The sequence below is a fragment of the Choristoneura fumiferana genome, chromosome 28 (assembly GCF_025370935.1).
Source record: "Choristoneura fumiferana chromosome 28, NRCan_CFum_1, whole genome shotgun sequence".
NCBI lineage: Eukaryota > Metazoa > Arthropoda > Insecta > Lepidoptera > Tortricidae > Choristoneura > Choristoneura fumiferana.
In genome coordinates, this window is record NC_133499.1 from 7,544,987 (window position 1) to 7,561,656 (window position 16,670).

The 16,670-nt window shown below is 38.1% G+C and overlaps 1 protein-coding gene across 2 annotated transcripts in view; it reads left to right on the forward strand.

The window, feature by feature from the left end:
- LOC141443788 (homeobox protein PKNOX2-like) overlaps positions 1 to 16,670 on the forward strand; it is a 57,197-nt gene that overhangs the window by 38,576 nt on the left and 1,951 nt on the right. The window contains exons 7-10 of one of the 2 annotated variants that reach the window (XM_074109151.1): positions 5,773 to 5,847; positions 6,931 to 7,073; positions 8,834 to 8,969; positions 16,469 to 16,561. In XM_074109151.1, the coding sequence (XP_073965252.1) occupies positions 5,773 to 5,847; positions 6,931 to 7,073; positions 8,834 to 8,969; positions 16,469 to 16,561 (447 nt within the window). The remainder of the gene's footprint in view (positions 1 to 5,772; positions 5,848 to 6,930; positions 7,074 to 8,833; positions 8,970 to 16,468; positions 16,562 to 16,670) is intronic. The other variant, XM_074109152.1, reaches the window with a different exon arrangement.

A 16,670-nucleotide genomic window follows, 5' to 3' on the forward strand; every position in this document is an offset into this window, starting at 1 on the left:
GCTTTGTACTTTCGTCTACGAAATACAGACGAGATTTTCCGAATTCGGCGTATTTATGCATCCTAGTCTTTACAAGCGACTTGGTGCAAGTCAGCTTCATCTTCCACTGCAAGTTGCTCATCGACAACATCATTATACGAACCCTCTAGCCCTTCAACATCAAACACAGCAAAGGAGAACATAACAGAAGGAAGAGATATCGTGTTTTTTTACCAAAACAATAAAAAGGACATGGTCTCAGTAAGAGTCATGCAATACATTAAAATATTTAATTGCATGTTGCACAAATGGGTTTATATTCTTTATTTTAGTGTATTGAAGGAAGAGTTTCTGCTAAATCATTTACAGAATGAAGTGGCTTTATGTGGCTACTAAAAAGGGGGTGATTCAATCTAAAGTCATAGCGAGCTTGAGGATACATGTGAAATGCGTGATTTGAAGATTAAAAGAATCCGTATTTTTGAAGCCTCTCTGTTATTAACCATAACCACATAAAATTATGTAGACAAAGCTGTCTTATTGCATGTGTTTTAGATAGTTTTAGTTAATTTGCAGAGTAATAAAATAAAAATGCAATAATTTATATTGTTTTTATTTCATAAATACACAAATTATCATAAAAACATTTAGCATAAACATATGTCCCAAAAGACCCGATTTATTGGAACATGTATATAATATTCCTGGCAAAGGGTAATTTAAAAACAAGTCGTATTTTTATTAAATTAAATATTGTGCCATCCCCATAAAGGCATTAGAAGTACTACTAAGAAATACAAGGAAATATAATACAAATATTATAGGTCACTTTGTGTTAAACCGGGATTTTAGTTTACTTTTGCATCAAAAGATGTCACTATCTCGTCTCAAGGAAAAGCTGAATCACGCTGTTAAGATTTTTATATAAAAGGGCTGTCATCATATTAAGCTTTTCATTTCCTAAGCAACCATGGTTTGATTAACTTGTGTGTTATACGTGTAAACAATATGCGTACCATTGATCATAAGTTATAACAAAACCGTGGTGATTTACTTGTATTTTTAGTACTTGTACTTGTGACAGTGACCCTAGATTGTATCGTTTGTTCTACCAGTTGAACTGGATGTGTGTATATATACTATCTTTTGCCCGCGGCTTCGCCCGCGTGGAATTCGGTTATCGCGCGCTGTTATCTCGGGAACTGTTTATTTTTCCGGGATAAAAAGTAGCCTATGTCACTCTGTGGCCTATAAACAATCTCTATGCCAAAAATCACGTCGATCTGTTGCTCCGTTGCGACGTGAAAGACGGAGAAACATACTAACACACACACTTTCGCATTTATAATATTAGTATGGATATATATGGTATTCAACTGTTTTATTTTGTCTGACTCTAATACATACATGATTGGGAATCGAACCTGATCAAAATCTCTGTAAGCAAGGTTACAAATTCTGCACATTTTTTCGTTATTTTTGATGATGTGAATCATAAGTGAAAAGAAACATATTTTACAAGATTTTATTCGACTTGCAATGTATGAGTATGTATGTATTATGTTTATAAACCAAAATGAGAATACAAATTTAAATCACAGCAGTACTTATACTGATTACAGATTAGATGACAATGCAAGACAAGTATAGTCAACAAAAAGTATTGTGAGGAAAAATAAAAACTTACACAAATAAAAACCAAAAATTATATTAAGAAAAAAATTTTGCTGACTGTACTTTTTCTCGACTGTACTTGCATTGTCAACTAAAAATACATTTCTGTATTAAGATATCATCATGTTCAAAATTACATTTCCGTGCTAAATCTAAGGTCTATTCTATTCTCTTCCATTAACCATTGAGGAGTTCCGTGATACTTCTATGCCTCTTTTTTATGGAAAAATGCAAGTCCTTGGAAAAAACAGGTTATGCTCCTTCACTGGCTTTTTTTTGCAACCAAAATAAAAACACCAACATGTGTTTAGATCCACCTGAAAAAAAGATCAAAATTATTATAAATCCTTACTTATATTTAATATTATAAACGTGAAAGGAACTCTGTCTGTCTGGCTGTTAACTTTTCATGCTTTAACCGCTGAACTGATTTAGCCGAAATTCATTATGGAGGTAGTTGGAGTCCCGAGGAAGAACATAGGCTACTTTTTATCTCACAGTTTTATCCCGAAAAAATACAGAGTACTCGCGGGAAAGCGATAAGCGAATTCTTCGTAGACAGAGTCGCGGGGCAACAGCTAATTATAATATAATGTTTCACTAATCACAGAAATTTTACTCTATCATAATATTTACCAGCCAATGCTGAACAACATCACCTGTCGCATCAATCACATTGTCAGTTGATATCTAAGTAAATGGTCACAATATAGGTAATATGTTTTTGTTATTCTGTGCTCTCGTACAACTTTGGTCCGGCAACATATTCAACTTTTGATGCCCTAAAATGTAATGTAAAAAAATAGACAAGAAACTGTATTGATATAATTTTGTACTTACGTTCATCCATTTTACCGCTACGGACAAGAGTGCTTTATCTCCTCTGATTTCGGCAACATTGTATACTTATCACTGGTGTCAAAATATTCTAGACTCATAGCCATGTGTGGCAAGTTCCTTGAATCTGCTCGCACAAATTCACTCATTTCGTATTGAAAGGTGAAGCCGTTAAAATAGAAAATATGGTCCAAAAGTCAAGCCAAGTGTCGTCGAGAATACAAGATAGCGTTGTCGAAGAAGCAGAGCCGAAATAGTCGTCGAAACTATACAATCGTGGTCCAATTATCATGCAAAGGTCGTGGAGAAATGCGGCAAATTTTAAAGTACTGAGTTTGTGCTGAGAGGTCTTTAAAAATTATCCAAAATACACATTGATGGCACCAAATCGCAAAGTAAATAAAACGGTTTTAGGTTAGATTCTACTTGACAGTGACAGCAGTGACAGTTGACTTCGCTTTTTTTTTACTATTTCTACTAAGTACTGAGCCCTCAACGGTTCTGCCATTTCAATCTCACAAACGTCATATCGACCACTTAAAAAAATATTTCTAATTAATAAGAGGAAATAAAAATAAAAGAGCTGCAGTTTCTCGATTATTAAGACGTCGACTATCGAAGAAAAATATATTTAGCACCTCTTTAAAAAACTTTACTTAGCCAATTGTATCTATACTAATATTTTAAAATCTACATACCAAATTTCATCCAAATCCGGCCAGCCGTTTGAGCGTGATTGAGTAACGAACATCCAAACATGTAAACAGCCAACATCCAAACATCTTCACAAACTTTCCCATTTATAATATTGGATTTATAGTATTGGTAGGGTATTGGTACTAGTCCTTACTTCTTTCTGTAAAAAAAGGTTGCCTGGAAGAGATCGCTCTTAAGCGATAAGGCCGCCTATTGCTCACCTTGTAATATTTTTTTCTGTGTATCTGTTTTCTGTATCGCTTACTATGTCTGGTGTACAATAAAGAGTCTTTGTATTGTATTGTATTGTATTGTAGGATAGTGGGATGCCAAAGAAACTCTGGCTATATTGTGTCTTTAAGCTTATGTAAACGGCTGAACTAATTTGAATGAAATTTGTCATGAAGATTTTAAAATTAGCATTTATAATATTAGTATAGATACAATTAGAGAGTTCAATCCCAGGATTGTTAGTATGGCGAATCCCGGGATCCCGGGATTCATCCATACTAAAAATACCCGCGTGGTGTCGGGTTAGAATTACACCTCTCCATTTCTACCGTGGATGTCGTAAGAGGCGACTGAGGATATAGGTTAAGGCAGGGTTTCTCAAACTTATGGCTCCACGTACCCCTGTTAAAGTTTCTAGATGATAGCGAACCCCTCCCCCCCCCTTGACTGTTGGAGAAACTAAAAATAAAAAAAACAAAAAGACTCCAAAAACCAACCTTCATCATCTTATCTTGCTAGTCTTGCAGCCTGGTGGTTTTTGGAGTCACGTAAACCTTGTCGCGAACCCCCTACCGTCGAATAGAGAACCCCTAGGGGTTCGCGTACCCCACTTTGAGTAACCCTGGGTTAAGGTATACTGTTGGAGACAGGCTAGCAACCTGTCACTATTGTACCGTTTTTGTCAATTAGTTACAATACTAAACACTAACTATATCTACGTTCAGTGGAAGTGTAGAATGCTTCCACCGTCATAAATTTTAAAATAATAATAACAATAATTTAGTTCTGAAATATACATTTCAGGTCAAGTAACCATTAAGCTTTTGGATTTCGAAGGCAAGTTCATCCCTGTCCATGATATAATCATTAACTTTATTATACGCCTTAGATATTATTCAAATCTTAATTCGTAATAGTCATAGAAGTCGAATCCCCATTGATGTAATGTAAGTTCAATCATATTCCATTTGACAGTTTAAGGTTGCTTATAACTTAAGTCAACCCTCAAAAATTCACAACTTAAGTGTTGTGACACTGTATAAATTTGATATTAACGATGACATCAATTTTAACTACATATTTTTGGAGTAGACAAACGTTACCGTAGTCTTGTTTGCTAGTAACGCCATCTATTGGTTCATTTTGAAACTTTGACTCGACTACTGTTTTTAGGATACAGTCAAAATGACAAAAACGTGACCGCTTTATGTCCTTAAGGATCAGTCAAACTTCAAGTTTTTAAATCCAGTGGTTTTGGCTTGTGCGTTGTTTATTTGTCAGTTTTAGGGTTCCGTACCCAAAGGGTAAAACGGGACCCATTACTAGACTCCGCTGTCCGTCTGTCTGTCACCAGGCTGTATCTCATTAACCGTGATAGCTAGACAGTTGAAATTTTCACAGATTATGTATTTCTGTTGCCGCTATAACAATAAATACTAATAACAGAATAAAATAAATATTTAAGGGGGGCTCCCATACAACAAACGTGTTTTTTATTGCTTATGTGTAATGTTGTAGATAAACTAAAACAATTACTTTGCTCACCCGCGACCTTATGATAGCTACGTTTATGCTAAATATGCGTGTTCATGCAGTTCCTCCACCTCCACACTGTAAGAACACACACAAATCACACAAACCCATCTATCACCACCACCATTACACTGACGCGTTTCGAACTCAACCAGAGCTAATCTTCAGAGCAACACAACCGTACACCATGCCACTAGATGTTAGACACAATGGGTTTGTGTGATTTGTGTGTGTTCTTACAGTGTGGAGGTGGAGGAACTGCATGAACACGCATATCTTGCGTAAACGTAGCTATCATAAGGTCGCGGGTGAGCAAAGAAATTGCTTTAGTTCATCAATTATACCTGTAACTAAAAAGAAAATAAATAGATACTACACATATTACATACATTACATAAATAACACAAGTATAAAAGATAAATTACTTACTAAATTTACACTTTACTCTTTACTTCACTATAGGATAATTATTTTTTCACACCTCTCCTTCAGAAAAGTAACTTTTCTTCCCTGACGAGAGGGAGCAAAGTGCAACTTTTCTGTTCAAGGCTTTTCTAAGTGTTTTATTGCAAATGCCATTTTTTGAAGTTGATAATTATAAAGCCACGCCATTTTCTATGCCGGTTGTTCTTTAATAATATTTAGAATTATTTTTTTCAAGTTTCTTAATGCTCGGTGTGAAAATTTGTATGAGCCACTCGGGAGCAAAATTATTCTCATCTTGGGCGTTAACACGTTAACTCGCCGTAAATACACCATTTTAATCCCTTGTGACACAAATAACTATTCCGTTGCTTACAATATATATTTTTTTTGTTTCAGAGTCCTTAGTTGTGCAAGGGTCGACGCCAATCGGCCAAATTGGAGCGGGGTTACTGTCCACAGATTCATTCACAGGTAAGGCAGCAAGACAATATGATATGGCCCTAAAAAGTCTTCATAAAAGGTTACAATAAAAACCAGCCAAGAGCGTGTCGGACACGCCCAATCTTCCAAGTTTAGGTATATTATATACCTTCGAAGTCAAAGTCAAAATATCTTTGTTCAATTTAGGCTACAAGCACCTATGAATGTCAAATAAATCTACCACCGGTTCGGAAAAAACTCTGTTGCGAAAAATCAAGAAACTCGACGAGGTATATATATTTTTAAACAGATTTACAATATTATAACGACTATTAACGACATCTATACATCACAAGTATTTAACACTTCATTTTTAACAAGCACGTTTCTGTAAGTATGCCGCAACCAGTTTTTTTTATGTAGGTACTCTTTATACATTAGGTCGCACTTTGACGCTCTTGTACCCGAAGTGTTTATATCCGCTCGAGGCGTAGGCGAGGGCAGAGTTAAATTGAAGGGAGTTCTATGAACAAGTTATAGAGCTTTCTTTTTCCTTCGAGTGTAAATTTTCTCGCAACAAGAAATACTATTTTACAATTTTTTTTCAATTACACAATTAAATTTATCGGGATTGCCTACATTTATTAATCTATCTATTGATATTTATTATATTTTATCTTATCAATTAAGTTTTCTAATACTATAGTGACACCAGAGTTGAGGTCACGCATACAAGAACATGTCACATAATGACAGCGAGATTTTGACATTTACTCATTCACTTCATTCATTCTTTTCGCAATCAGTTCTTTTTAACCCCCGTCGCAAAAAGAGGGGTGTTATATGTTTGACCGCTATGTGTGTCTGTGTGTGTCTGTCTGTGGCACCTTAGCTCTTAAACACGTTTACCGATGTGAATGCGGTTTTTTATTTGAAAGCAGGTTTTCTAGCGATGGTTCTTAGACATGTTTCACCAAAATCAGTTCAGCCATTTTTGAGATATTGAACTTTGAAGTGACAAAGTCGGGGGTTTTCCTACCTTTTTTTGTAGCTGTGTGTGTAATCATTCACTTCAAGTCTCGTGGTACTATCTTATACAAGCGTATTGTGTATTAATGTGTATTTCTCTTCCAGGCACGAACTCCAATAACTCATGCTCGTCTGTCTCCGGCTCCCCTCCCCCCGAGGACGAGTGCGAAGATACGAACGGCAAGCGAGGGGTCCTCCCGCGGCACGCGACGCAGGTTATGAGGGCTTGGCTGTTCCAGCACCTGGTGGTAAGACCCTGGCTTGTAAACAAAGGCCTCCCCCTTAGAACGCCACAATGAACGACAACTCGCCACTTGCATCCACCGGTTGCCCGCAACTATCACGATGTCGTCAGTCCACCTGGTGGGAGGCCTGCCAACGCTTCGTCTTCCGGTTCGTGGTCGCCACTCGAGGACTTCTCCCCCAACGGTTATCTGTTGTGTTATCGCCCATTGCCACTTCAACTTGCATATATTTCCAGCTAGGTCAGTGACTTTAGTTCTTCGACGAATTTCCGTATTCCGGATTCTAAGAAAGTCCAAGTGCTCCCTCCATAGCTCGTTGCGTGACTCTGGGCCTCTAAAAGGCCAACTCAAGGACCACGTCTCAGAGCCATAAGTCATCACTGGCAACACACACTGGTCGAAGACTAGAAGAGAAGATATCCACGGGCCCGCAACTCTTACGATGTCGATGTCTTGCAGGTGGTAGGACCTTGTGCAAGGTCCGCCCGGATTGCTACCACCATCTTGCTCGCTAATCCTGCCGTGAAGCAGCAGTGCTTGCACTGTTGTGTTTCGGCGTGGAGAGTAAGACAGCCGGTGAAATAACTGGCACTTGAGGTATCCCATCTTAGGCCTCTAGGTTGGCAACGCATCTGCAATACCCCTGGTGTTGCAGATGTTTATGGGCGGTGGTGATCTCTTACCATCAGGAGACCCACTTGCTCGTTTGCCATCCAGTCAAATAAAAAAAAAAAAATGTCAGTCCACCAGGTGGGAGGCTTGACGACAGCTAGCTGCCGGCTTCTAATATCAGTCCTGTAGAAAGCTAACCTCTGTGTTGGTGTTCCGGAGCCAAAATGGCAAAAACGGAACCCTTATAGTTTCGCCACGTCTGTCTGTCTGTCTGTCCGTCCGCGGCTTTGCTCAGGGACAATCAATGCTAGAAAGCTGTAATTTTGCACGGATATATAGATAAACTATGCCGACCAAATGGTACAATTAAAAATTAAAAAAAAATTTTTTTTAGGGTTCCTCCCATAGACGTAAAGCGGGGGTGAATTTTTTTTTCTCATCCAACCCTATAGTGTGGGATATCGTTGGATAGGTATTTTAAAACCATTAGGGGTATGCTGAGGCAATTTTTCGATTCAGTGGTGTGTTTGCGAAATATTCAACTTTAAAGTGAAAATTTTCATTAAAATCGAGCGTCCCCCCCCTCTAAAATCTAAACCGGTGGGTGGAAAATTTTGAATAAAATCAGGATGGTAGTAAGTATATCAAACTTTCAAGGAAAACTATAACGGCTAAGTTTGCTTGAGAATTATTAGTAGTTTATGAGTAAATAGCAGCCTTAGGTATAAAATATACCTAAAATTGGAAGATTCCGTATAAAATACGAAATCCTTAGAAAAATAATACTTAATTTTTCCGTAATAAATAAATAAATAAATATCAAGGGACAATTCACACCAATTGACCTAGTCCCAAAGTAGCGTAGCTAAACTTGTGTTATGGGTACTAAGCAACGGATAAATATAATTATATAGATAGATACATACTTAAATACATATTAAACACCCAAGACCCGAGAACAAACATTCGTATTTTTCATACAAATATCTGCCCCGGCCGGGAATCGAACCCGGGACCTCAAGCTTCGTAGTCAGGTTCTCTAACCACTAGGCCATCTGGTCGTCAAAAAAGTAATGGCTACGGAACCCTATTTCGGGCGTGTCCGACACGCTCTTGGCCGGTTTTTTTATTATTGTCGTGTACGCTTTCAGCACCCGTACCCCACTGAAGAGGAGAAGCGTACGCTGGCAGCGCAGACGCGTCTGACGCTGCTCCAGGTCAACAACTGGTTCATCAACGCGCGCCGGCGCATATTACAGCCCATGCTGGACTGCGCCGACAAACCAGGTCAGTTTATAGTCAAAATACCACAAACGAGACTTATCACGCTATTATTACACGAGTAATATTTACCTCGACGTTTCGGCAACGTTACAGTTAAGATTGGTTTTTAGGAATCTTTTTGTATTTTTTATTTCAATTCCAAATGTTTACTTTTACGGTCATCCCGTAAAACCGAAATTGAAAATACAAACTGAAACATAGATGCACAGAAAAAACAGAAAAATAAGACCATCACTGATGGACCATCAGTGGTGTAGCGGTATAGCACGCGGTACGGATTACCGAGGACCTGGTTTCGATTCCCAGTGATGGTCTTATTTTTCTGTTTTTTTCTGTGCATCTATCAATTCAGTTTGTATTTTCAATTAACGTTACAGTGGCCGTGGTCACGAGTAGACTGAAGTGTGGGGTGTCAAGGTCTGCCTAGCGGCGCGAGTTCTTCGAACTACCCGCACTTGATCACTAATAGTACCGGCACTCGTATCACGAACTACCCGCACTTGGTCACTTTTTATTTTTTATTTTTATTTGTGTAATAATAGCGTGATAAGTCCCGTTTGTGGTATTTTGACTATGAGTGAGAATCACGAAAGTTTAAAATGTCAGGTCAGTTTAGTTCTGCTTTTTGTGAAATAGGCTTGGATATGAACACAAGGTTTTTTTGAAGGTTTTTTTTTCATCCTCCCAGCCTATATACGTCCCACTGCAGGGTAGAGGCCTCCTCTCAGAACAAGAGGGCTTGGGCCATTCCCCAGGTGCCCAGTGCGGATGGGAACTCCACACGCACCATTGAATCGCTTCGCAGGTTTGTGCAGGTTTCCTCACGATGTTTTCCTTCACCGCAAAACTCGTGAATTGATGATGAATTTCGAAAAACTCAGAGGTGCGAGCCGGGGTTTGAACCCAATGACCCTCTGCTTGAGAGGCGATAGGTCAAACCACTAGGCCACCACGGCTTCTCTTTTTTTTTTCACTAGAGTCAAAATCCAAATTTTTAATTTCCAAAACCCTTCCAAGCCCTTAAGAAAAAATAACTATTCAATCCACATACCTGTAAACGATCTACATAAACGGAGATTAATTTAAATGTCTTAAGTCAAATGAAAAAACGCCGAATTATGAGAAAGACAGAAAAAACATTGACTCAAAAACTCTTGCTGTCGCCTGTCAAAATGACAACCTTACAAACAATACAGAGTGTTGGATACTCAGATCAAATAAAAACTAAAGATAGGGCGCTGCGAACAACGAAGTGAGGCCGGTCAAACTACACCAATCCGTGTGCTAACACAGTGGCACGCACACACTTGCAACCAAACTACACCAAAACCTTATATTACTTTACATAAAACGTCAACACTAGTGTTGCCATTATAATATTGTAGTTACGTAATATAATCTTTTTTTATTAATTCTATTCTTTATTAACACGGCTTAAAGCGTGAGAAAGTGACACGCAACGTAGTTATTTGGTTCTTGTAAAAGTTTATCAACGTTTTTTATTGTAGTAACGGTATCAAAGTGTGAAAGTAATTAAAACGCTATTAAAACGTTATTCAACGGTAACGATATTTTTGTAGTATCGGGGTACTAAGAATTATTATGGCAACACCGGCCTACGCACACATGTTTATAAAACCGGCCTCACCGGGCGTTTTACCTTACTCCATCTTTACTTTTTATCTGAGGTTGGATACCCTTGAAATCGGCTCATAAGCTTTCTGAACGCCACGCGTTTTCCTCGGGAAGTCGCAGGTCGGAAGCCATGGGTTTGATAAGTATCCAAATACACGGCGTTACCTGGTGTGAACCGTGGCATGGGTCCGCTTTCGCTGCTTTACCTCTGCCCTTGTACTGCACGTACTTAGTCTCCAATAGAATATCCTGTTCCGTCATTATATTGTTTAAAGCACCGTATAGTAGCTTCCATTATTTTAACTCTTAAACGCACCTTTGTCGGACCCTAACGTATTGCTCCTCTCCTCTCATCCATTCAAAGGTTGACTGGTAGAGATCCCTTAAAGGGATAAGTCCGCCTTTGTACAAGTATCTTAAAGTTTGTCAGTTGTATTTTGTTAATTTTCTTTTGTACAATAAAGAGTTTACATACATACATACAATAATAAATAAATATCACGGGACAATTCACACCAATTGACCTAGTCCCAAAGTAAGCAAAGCAAAGCTTGTGTTATGGGTACTAAGCAACAGATAAATATAATTATATGGATAGATACATACTTAAATACATATTAAACACCCAAGAACCAAGAACAAACATTCGTATTTTTCATACAAATATCTGCCCCGACACGGGAATCGAACCCGGGACCTCAAGCTTCGTAGTCAGGTTCTCTAACCACTAGGCCATCTGGTCTGGTCTGGTAATAACTTAATCATTTTCTTGGTATTATTTATGATACATAATTTTAGATCACCTTTTTGTATTTTTTTAGGATTCCGCACCCAAAGGGTGCCAACGGGAACCTTTTACTGAGACTCCGCTGTCTGTCTGTCGGTTTATCACAGGGCTCTATCTCTTGAGCCGTAATAGACACTTGAAATTTTCACAGATAATATATTTCTGTGGCCGCTATAACAACAAATACTAAAAACAGAATAAAATAAATATTAAAAGGGGTTCCCATACAGCGAACGTGATTTTTTCCGTTTTTTGCTTGATATTAATAACGACAACAGGTAGACGCTTGAAATATTCACAGAATATTTAGTTGTATAATCAATCACTTGAAAAATAAATAATTAAATTAAAATAAAATAAATATTTAAGGGGGGCTCCCATACAACAAACTGGTTTTTTTGCTTTGGCTAGGCTTGAATTCAGTACACAGAGTACACTTGTTGCAAATTGCCAAGAAAAGGGTTAGTGACTTAAAAGAGAAACTCTTAGTCCGTGGGACAGAGGCGATGATCCAGCAGGGGCAGTTGGGGCAATTCCGCTGGGGCGCTGGGGTAATGGGTAGGTAGGTGGATTGGGTCAAGTACGATACGGACGGGTTATGCTCTTTTTCTTGTTTTATTAATGTTACATTTTCGTTGAATTTTTCTTTAGTTTTTATTTTTGAATTGTTTAGATTAAAAAAAAATATATATATTACCCCATGTCCCGATAAATATGTTTTCACTTCTCATGCTTGTAACCTTCGTATTTATGCTGGATCTAGACGACATAAAATAACGTTTCGTTCTGGTGCATAAAGTAAAATCTTGGTCTATCCAATGTAATCAGTGGTCAACAGTTTCTATATATTTTTTCTTTTTTTAATTTATACAAAAATTAAAATCAAACTAATAATACTAAAAAAATATATAATTAAACAGCAATGGATGAAAATAAAAGGTACCTAGTAAGTGAAAATTGTTTCCACTTTTATATGAACGATTGTTGTACATTCTAATTGTACTATTCTTTATTTCCTTCTTTTAACACAGAACCTGTTACGCCCTCTGGTGAATCTAAGCTTTTAGTTCAAAAAACTCCCGAGAGATGGCGCTGAGATCAGGTAAAAACGTAGTAACGTTTGGGTAGCGTGAAATCATCATATCCTTTTATGTGTTTGCTTCGGCAGTCCCGCTTAAGGAGGCGCCAGTGTAGCAGGGGTTCCAGCGGTGAAGTGTCACAGAATATGACGAGCAGTTAATATTATTGGACACTAAGTACGTGTCGTAATTACAAGAATGTGGGTAGTAGCGACTAAATACCACGGTTGACATCTTGGTGATTATGCGTATTGGGTGCTTATTGATTGCCTATGAGCTTTCTGAACGTCCAGTATCTTCCTCGGGAAGTTGGAGGGCGGAAAGCGTTTGGTTAATCGATTAGGTACCCAACTACACAGCGTCGCCTGATGTGAACCGTGGTAATGGTCCACTTTCGCGCTTCTACCCGTAGTCTTGTACCACGCGTGGTTAGTCTCCAATTTATTTTCTGTTCGTCATAATTTGTGGTACTCCATTGCCGTGATCCCCCGCTACAATAAAATTTAAAAAAAAAATCCAAGTATTTGGTTAGTTTAATTATGAATTATCGATTTATTATAGATTTTTTCTTTCATCAATACGTGCTTCATCTTTGTAATTTTTTCATTTGTTTTTTTTTTGTTTATGTATAAAGTCCCAAAGGAAGCCTAGCGCCGTACGTCAGGGAGGCATTATGCTGATTTAGGACCATTTCGAGACGGAAATAATTATTCATGTTATGTCACGAACAAATTTTGACCTTTCTTTTGTTTTTAACACTACCTGTTACGCCCTCTGGTGCATCTAAACTTTTAGTTCAATCAAACTCCCGAGAGATGGCGCTGAGATCAGGTAAAAACGTGGTAACACATGGTTAGCGTGAAACCATCGTATGATCTTAAGTTTATTTGTTGTGTATCTTCGCTCCACCCTGCTCAACGCGGGGTGTCAGTGTCGCTAGCAGAGGTTTCGGCGATGAAATGTTACAGAATAATTTGACGAGCAGGTAATATTAATGGACACGAAGCACGCGTGGTAAGTACAAGAGTGTGGGTAAAAGAACGATAGTAGCGGCCAATACCACGGTTGATATCATGTGATGACGCGGATTTGATACTTATATCACGACATCTTCCTCGGGAAGTTGGGAGGTCAGAAGCCTTAGGATAATTAATAAGTATCAATTCCGCGGCGGCGCCTGGTGTGAACCGTGGCATTGTCCACTTTCGCTCTTTTCCCGGCGCCCTTGTACAACGCATGGTTAGTCTCCATTAAATATTTCTGCTTGTCATTATCTGGAAGATTTCGTTGTCGTAACCTCCGCTACAATCAAATTTAAAGAAAATAGGAAGTAGTTGATTAGTTAGACTATATGTTAATAATGGATACGTATTTTTTTATTTAGTGTCATCTGTCTCTTTATTTATTTGTTTGCTCGGGTCAAATCTTGGAAGCTAAATTTCATCCACTTCCTGTAGTCCGATCGACTTGAAATTTGGTACTTATGTAAAGTTGGTGACAATCTGAAAATACAATAATCTGGTAGTGACAGCTTGGTGGTCTTGCCGGGATCGTCTCCGCAAGACGGAACTCCTCAATGATCAACAGTACCGACTTGAAATTTGGTACGGATATGCAGTTTAGATGACAATGCAAGCACAGTCAACAAAACTTAAATTTAAAATTTATAAAACACCCGACACAAAAAAACGCCAGCAAAAATATAAAAAACGCCCGAATAAAACGCCGCCAAAAAAGGCAACTAAAAAGTAAAAAATAATTATGCACTACCTAGCTGTTGCCCGCGACTTCATTTGCGAAGAATTCGTTTATCCCTATCCCGCGGGGACTATGCTGATTTCCCGCAAAATTAGCCTAAGTTAATTTAGTATAAGTACCTAGTAATATTTTTTTTATCTAAGCTTCGTCGGTGTCGGGGGACCGCTGAGGTTAACAGAAACTAAAGTCCATATGTTGTATTTTTTAAAATATTACATTTAAGAGCTACGGTGCCACAGACAGACACAGACACAGCGGTCAAACTTATAACACCCCTCGTTGGGGGATAAAAATCAAATTGTTTATTTTTAATAGTGTAAAGCAAACACTGTTACGCCCTCTGGTGAATTTAAGACTTTTAGCTAAAAAAACTTCCGAGAGATGGCGCTGAGATCAAATAAAAACCTGGTAGCGGTTGGTTAGCGTGAAATCATTGTATGTTCTTAAGTATTTTCATTTTGTATCCACGCTTCGGCAGTCCCGCTCAGCGCGGGGTGCCAGTGTAGCAGAGGTCCCGGTGGTGCAGTGTTGAAGAGTATGACGAGCGGGTATCGTTGTTAGACATTAGCTACGGACAGAATACAAGAGAATGCGAAGTGAAATGAAATAGCTCTCTCTATTTACTACGGTTCATCATTAGGAACATTGGAGCTCTCTCATTTCACGTCGCACTGTTGTACCGTGCGTAGCTAGCGTCTAATAAACTATCTGTTCGTCGTTATAGGCAACACTTTATCACCGGTGACTCACTGCTACAATAATAAAAAGAAAAAACACCAGTCAAGTCGAGCAAGACAAACAAAGGCACGCTCATACCATTTTCTTCTTGAAGATATTCCGGCTATTTATAATGTCAGTAGAGATGGGTAAATCCGGATCTGAAGATTCAAAAGAGTCAGATGCTCAAACGGATCTGAATCCCTTAATGACTCCTTTCAAATCTTATCGACTCCGGATTTACTAACTCCGACCAAGTCCGGCCGGATCGAGCGGCTCGTGATCGCCGTCACACTCACTCGCTCCGCTTTCACTCTCGCTCGGCTCGGATCGGATCTTACGTTTGGTCGGGCGCTGAGTGAGCCGGTACCTACGTCGGTACTCGGACGGACTTCTCACTCGGTTATATTGGAAAGAAATGAGATAAAATTAAAACACAATATAATATGACCGGAGCGGGCGACGCATATTTAACACTGTTTTCAAGCTTTAAATAGTCAAACAGAACACTAGTAGGCTCTTAAAGTAGCTCATAGTTCTTTAAAAAATACACAATTTAGAATTTTTCAACATTAAAAGGACGAAACGAATCGGTACTTCAGTTCAATATTGACCTTGGTACCTACCGAACCGAGCCGGTCCGCATCGGCCATAGATAAATTAATAATCGCTCAAAAGAGCCGGAGTCAATAAAGGAGTCGATTCAATAAGCGGATTCGTACCGACACCGGAGCTGGATCTAGTGAGTCAGATCACTTCGCGGAGTTGAGATTACCCATGTCTAATGTCAGTACTTTTGTGTTGTCTTACTAAGGCTAGAAACGTGAATTTTCAGTTACATTATTATAGGCAATAACATGACTTTGATGTATTCTCAATATTGTATTGACGAGAAATAATTCAAGATAGTTTTAAGTGTTTTTATATATGAAATGAAATGAAATGAAATGAAATGAAATTGAAATGAAATGAAATGAAATGAAATGAAATGAAATGAAATGAAATGAAATGAAATGAAATGAAATGAAATGAAATGAAATGAAATGAAATGAAATGAAATGAAATTGAATTTATTTGCATTAAGCGTGGGATTACATTGATGTCAGTTATTCGCATTATAGAACACACACTTAGCTATTTTAAAGCATGCAAAATTTATCGTCCTTAAACTAAATGTGAAGCTAAAATTACATAAACATGTCAAAGAATTAATAAAAACAATTACAATTATATATTAATAATTTGAATAAATATATTCATGTCATAATAAAATATATGTATCATGCATTGGTATAAAGATAAACTGTAATGCTGTAAATTTTCAGTGGTTTATTTTGAATTCATGCATATATGAATGCCATGAACCATGACTCGCCTATCATCGTTTTACAAGTTTAGGCATAATCTCGTGTTGCATAATATAATTTGGCATAATTATCGTATCAGCGAAACTCATGCCGCACGTTTGGTATAAATAATCGTTATAAAAATCTGTCACTTATTTGTCATCGTTGTTTATATTTCAGGCGGGAAGAAGAGCAAAAACGGTTCATCCATCAGCAAACGGTACTGGCCTGATGCTCTCTCCAACCCACAGTTCACAGCAGGTATTTTCAAATGTAATGAAATAACTATAGTTATTTATATTCTATTCTAACATATCGAACATATAGCTTTCAGTTGGCGTCGAGTTTCCTTAAGGGCCAAAAATATCATCAAAATAAGAAC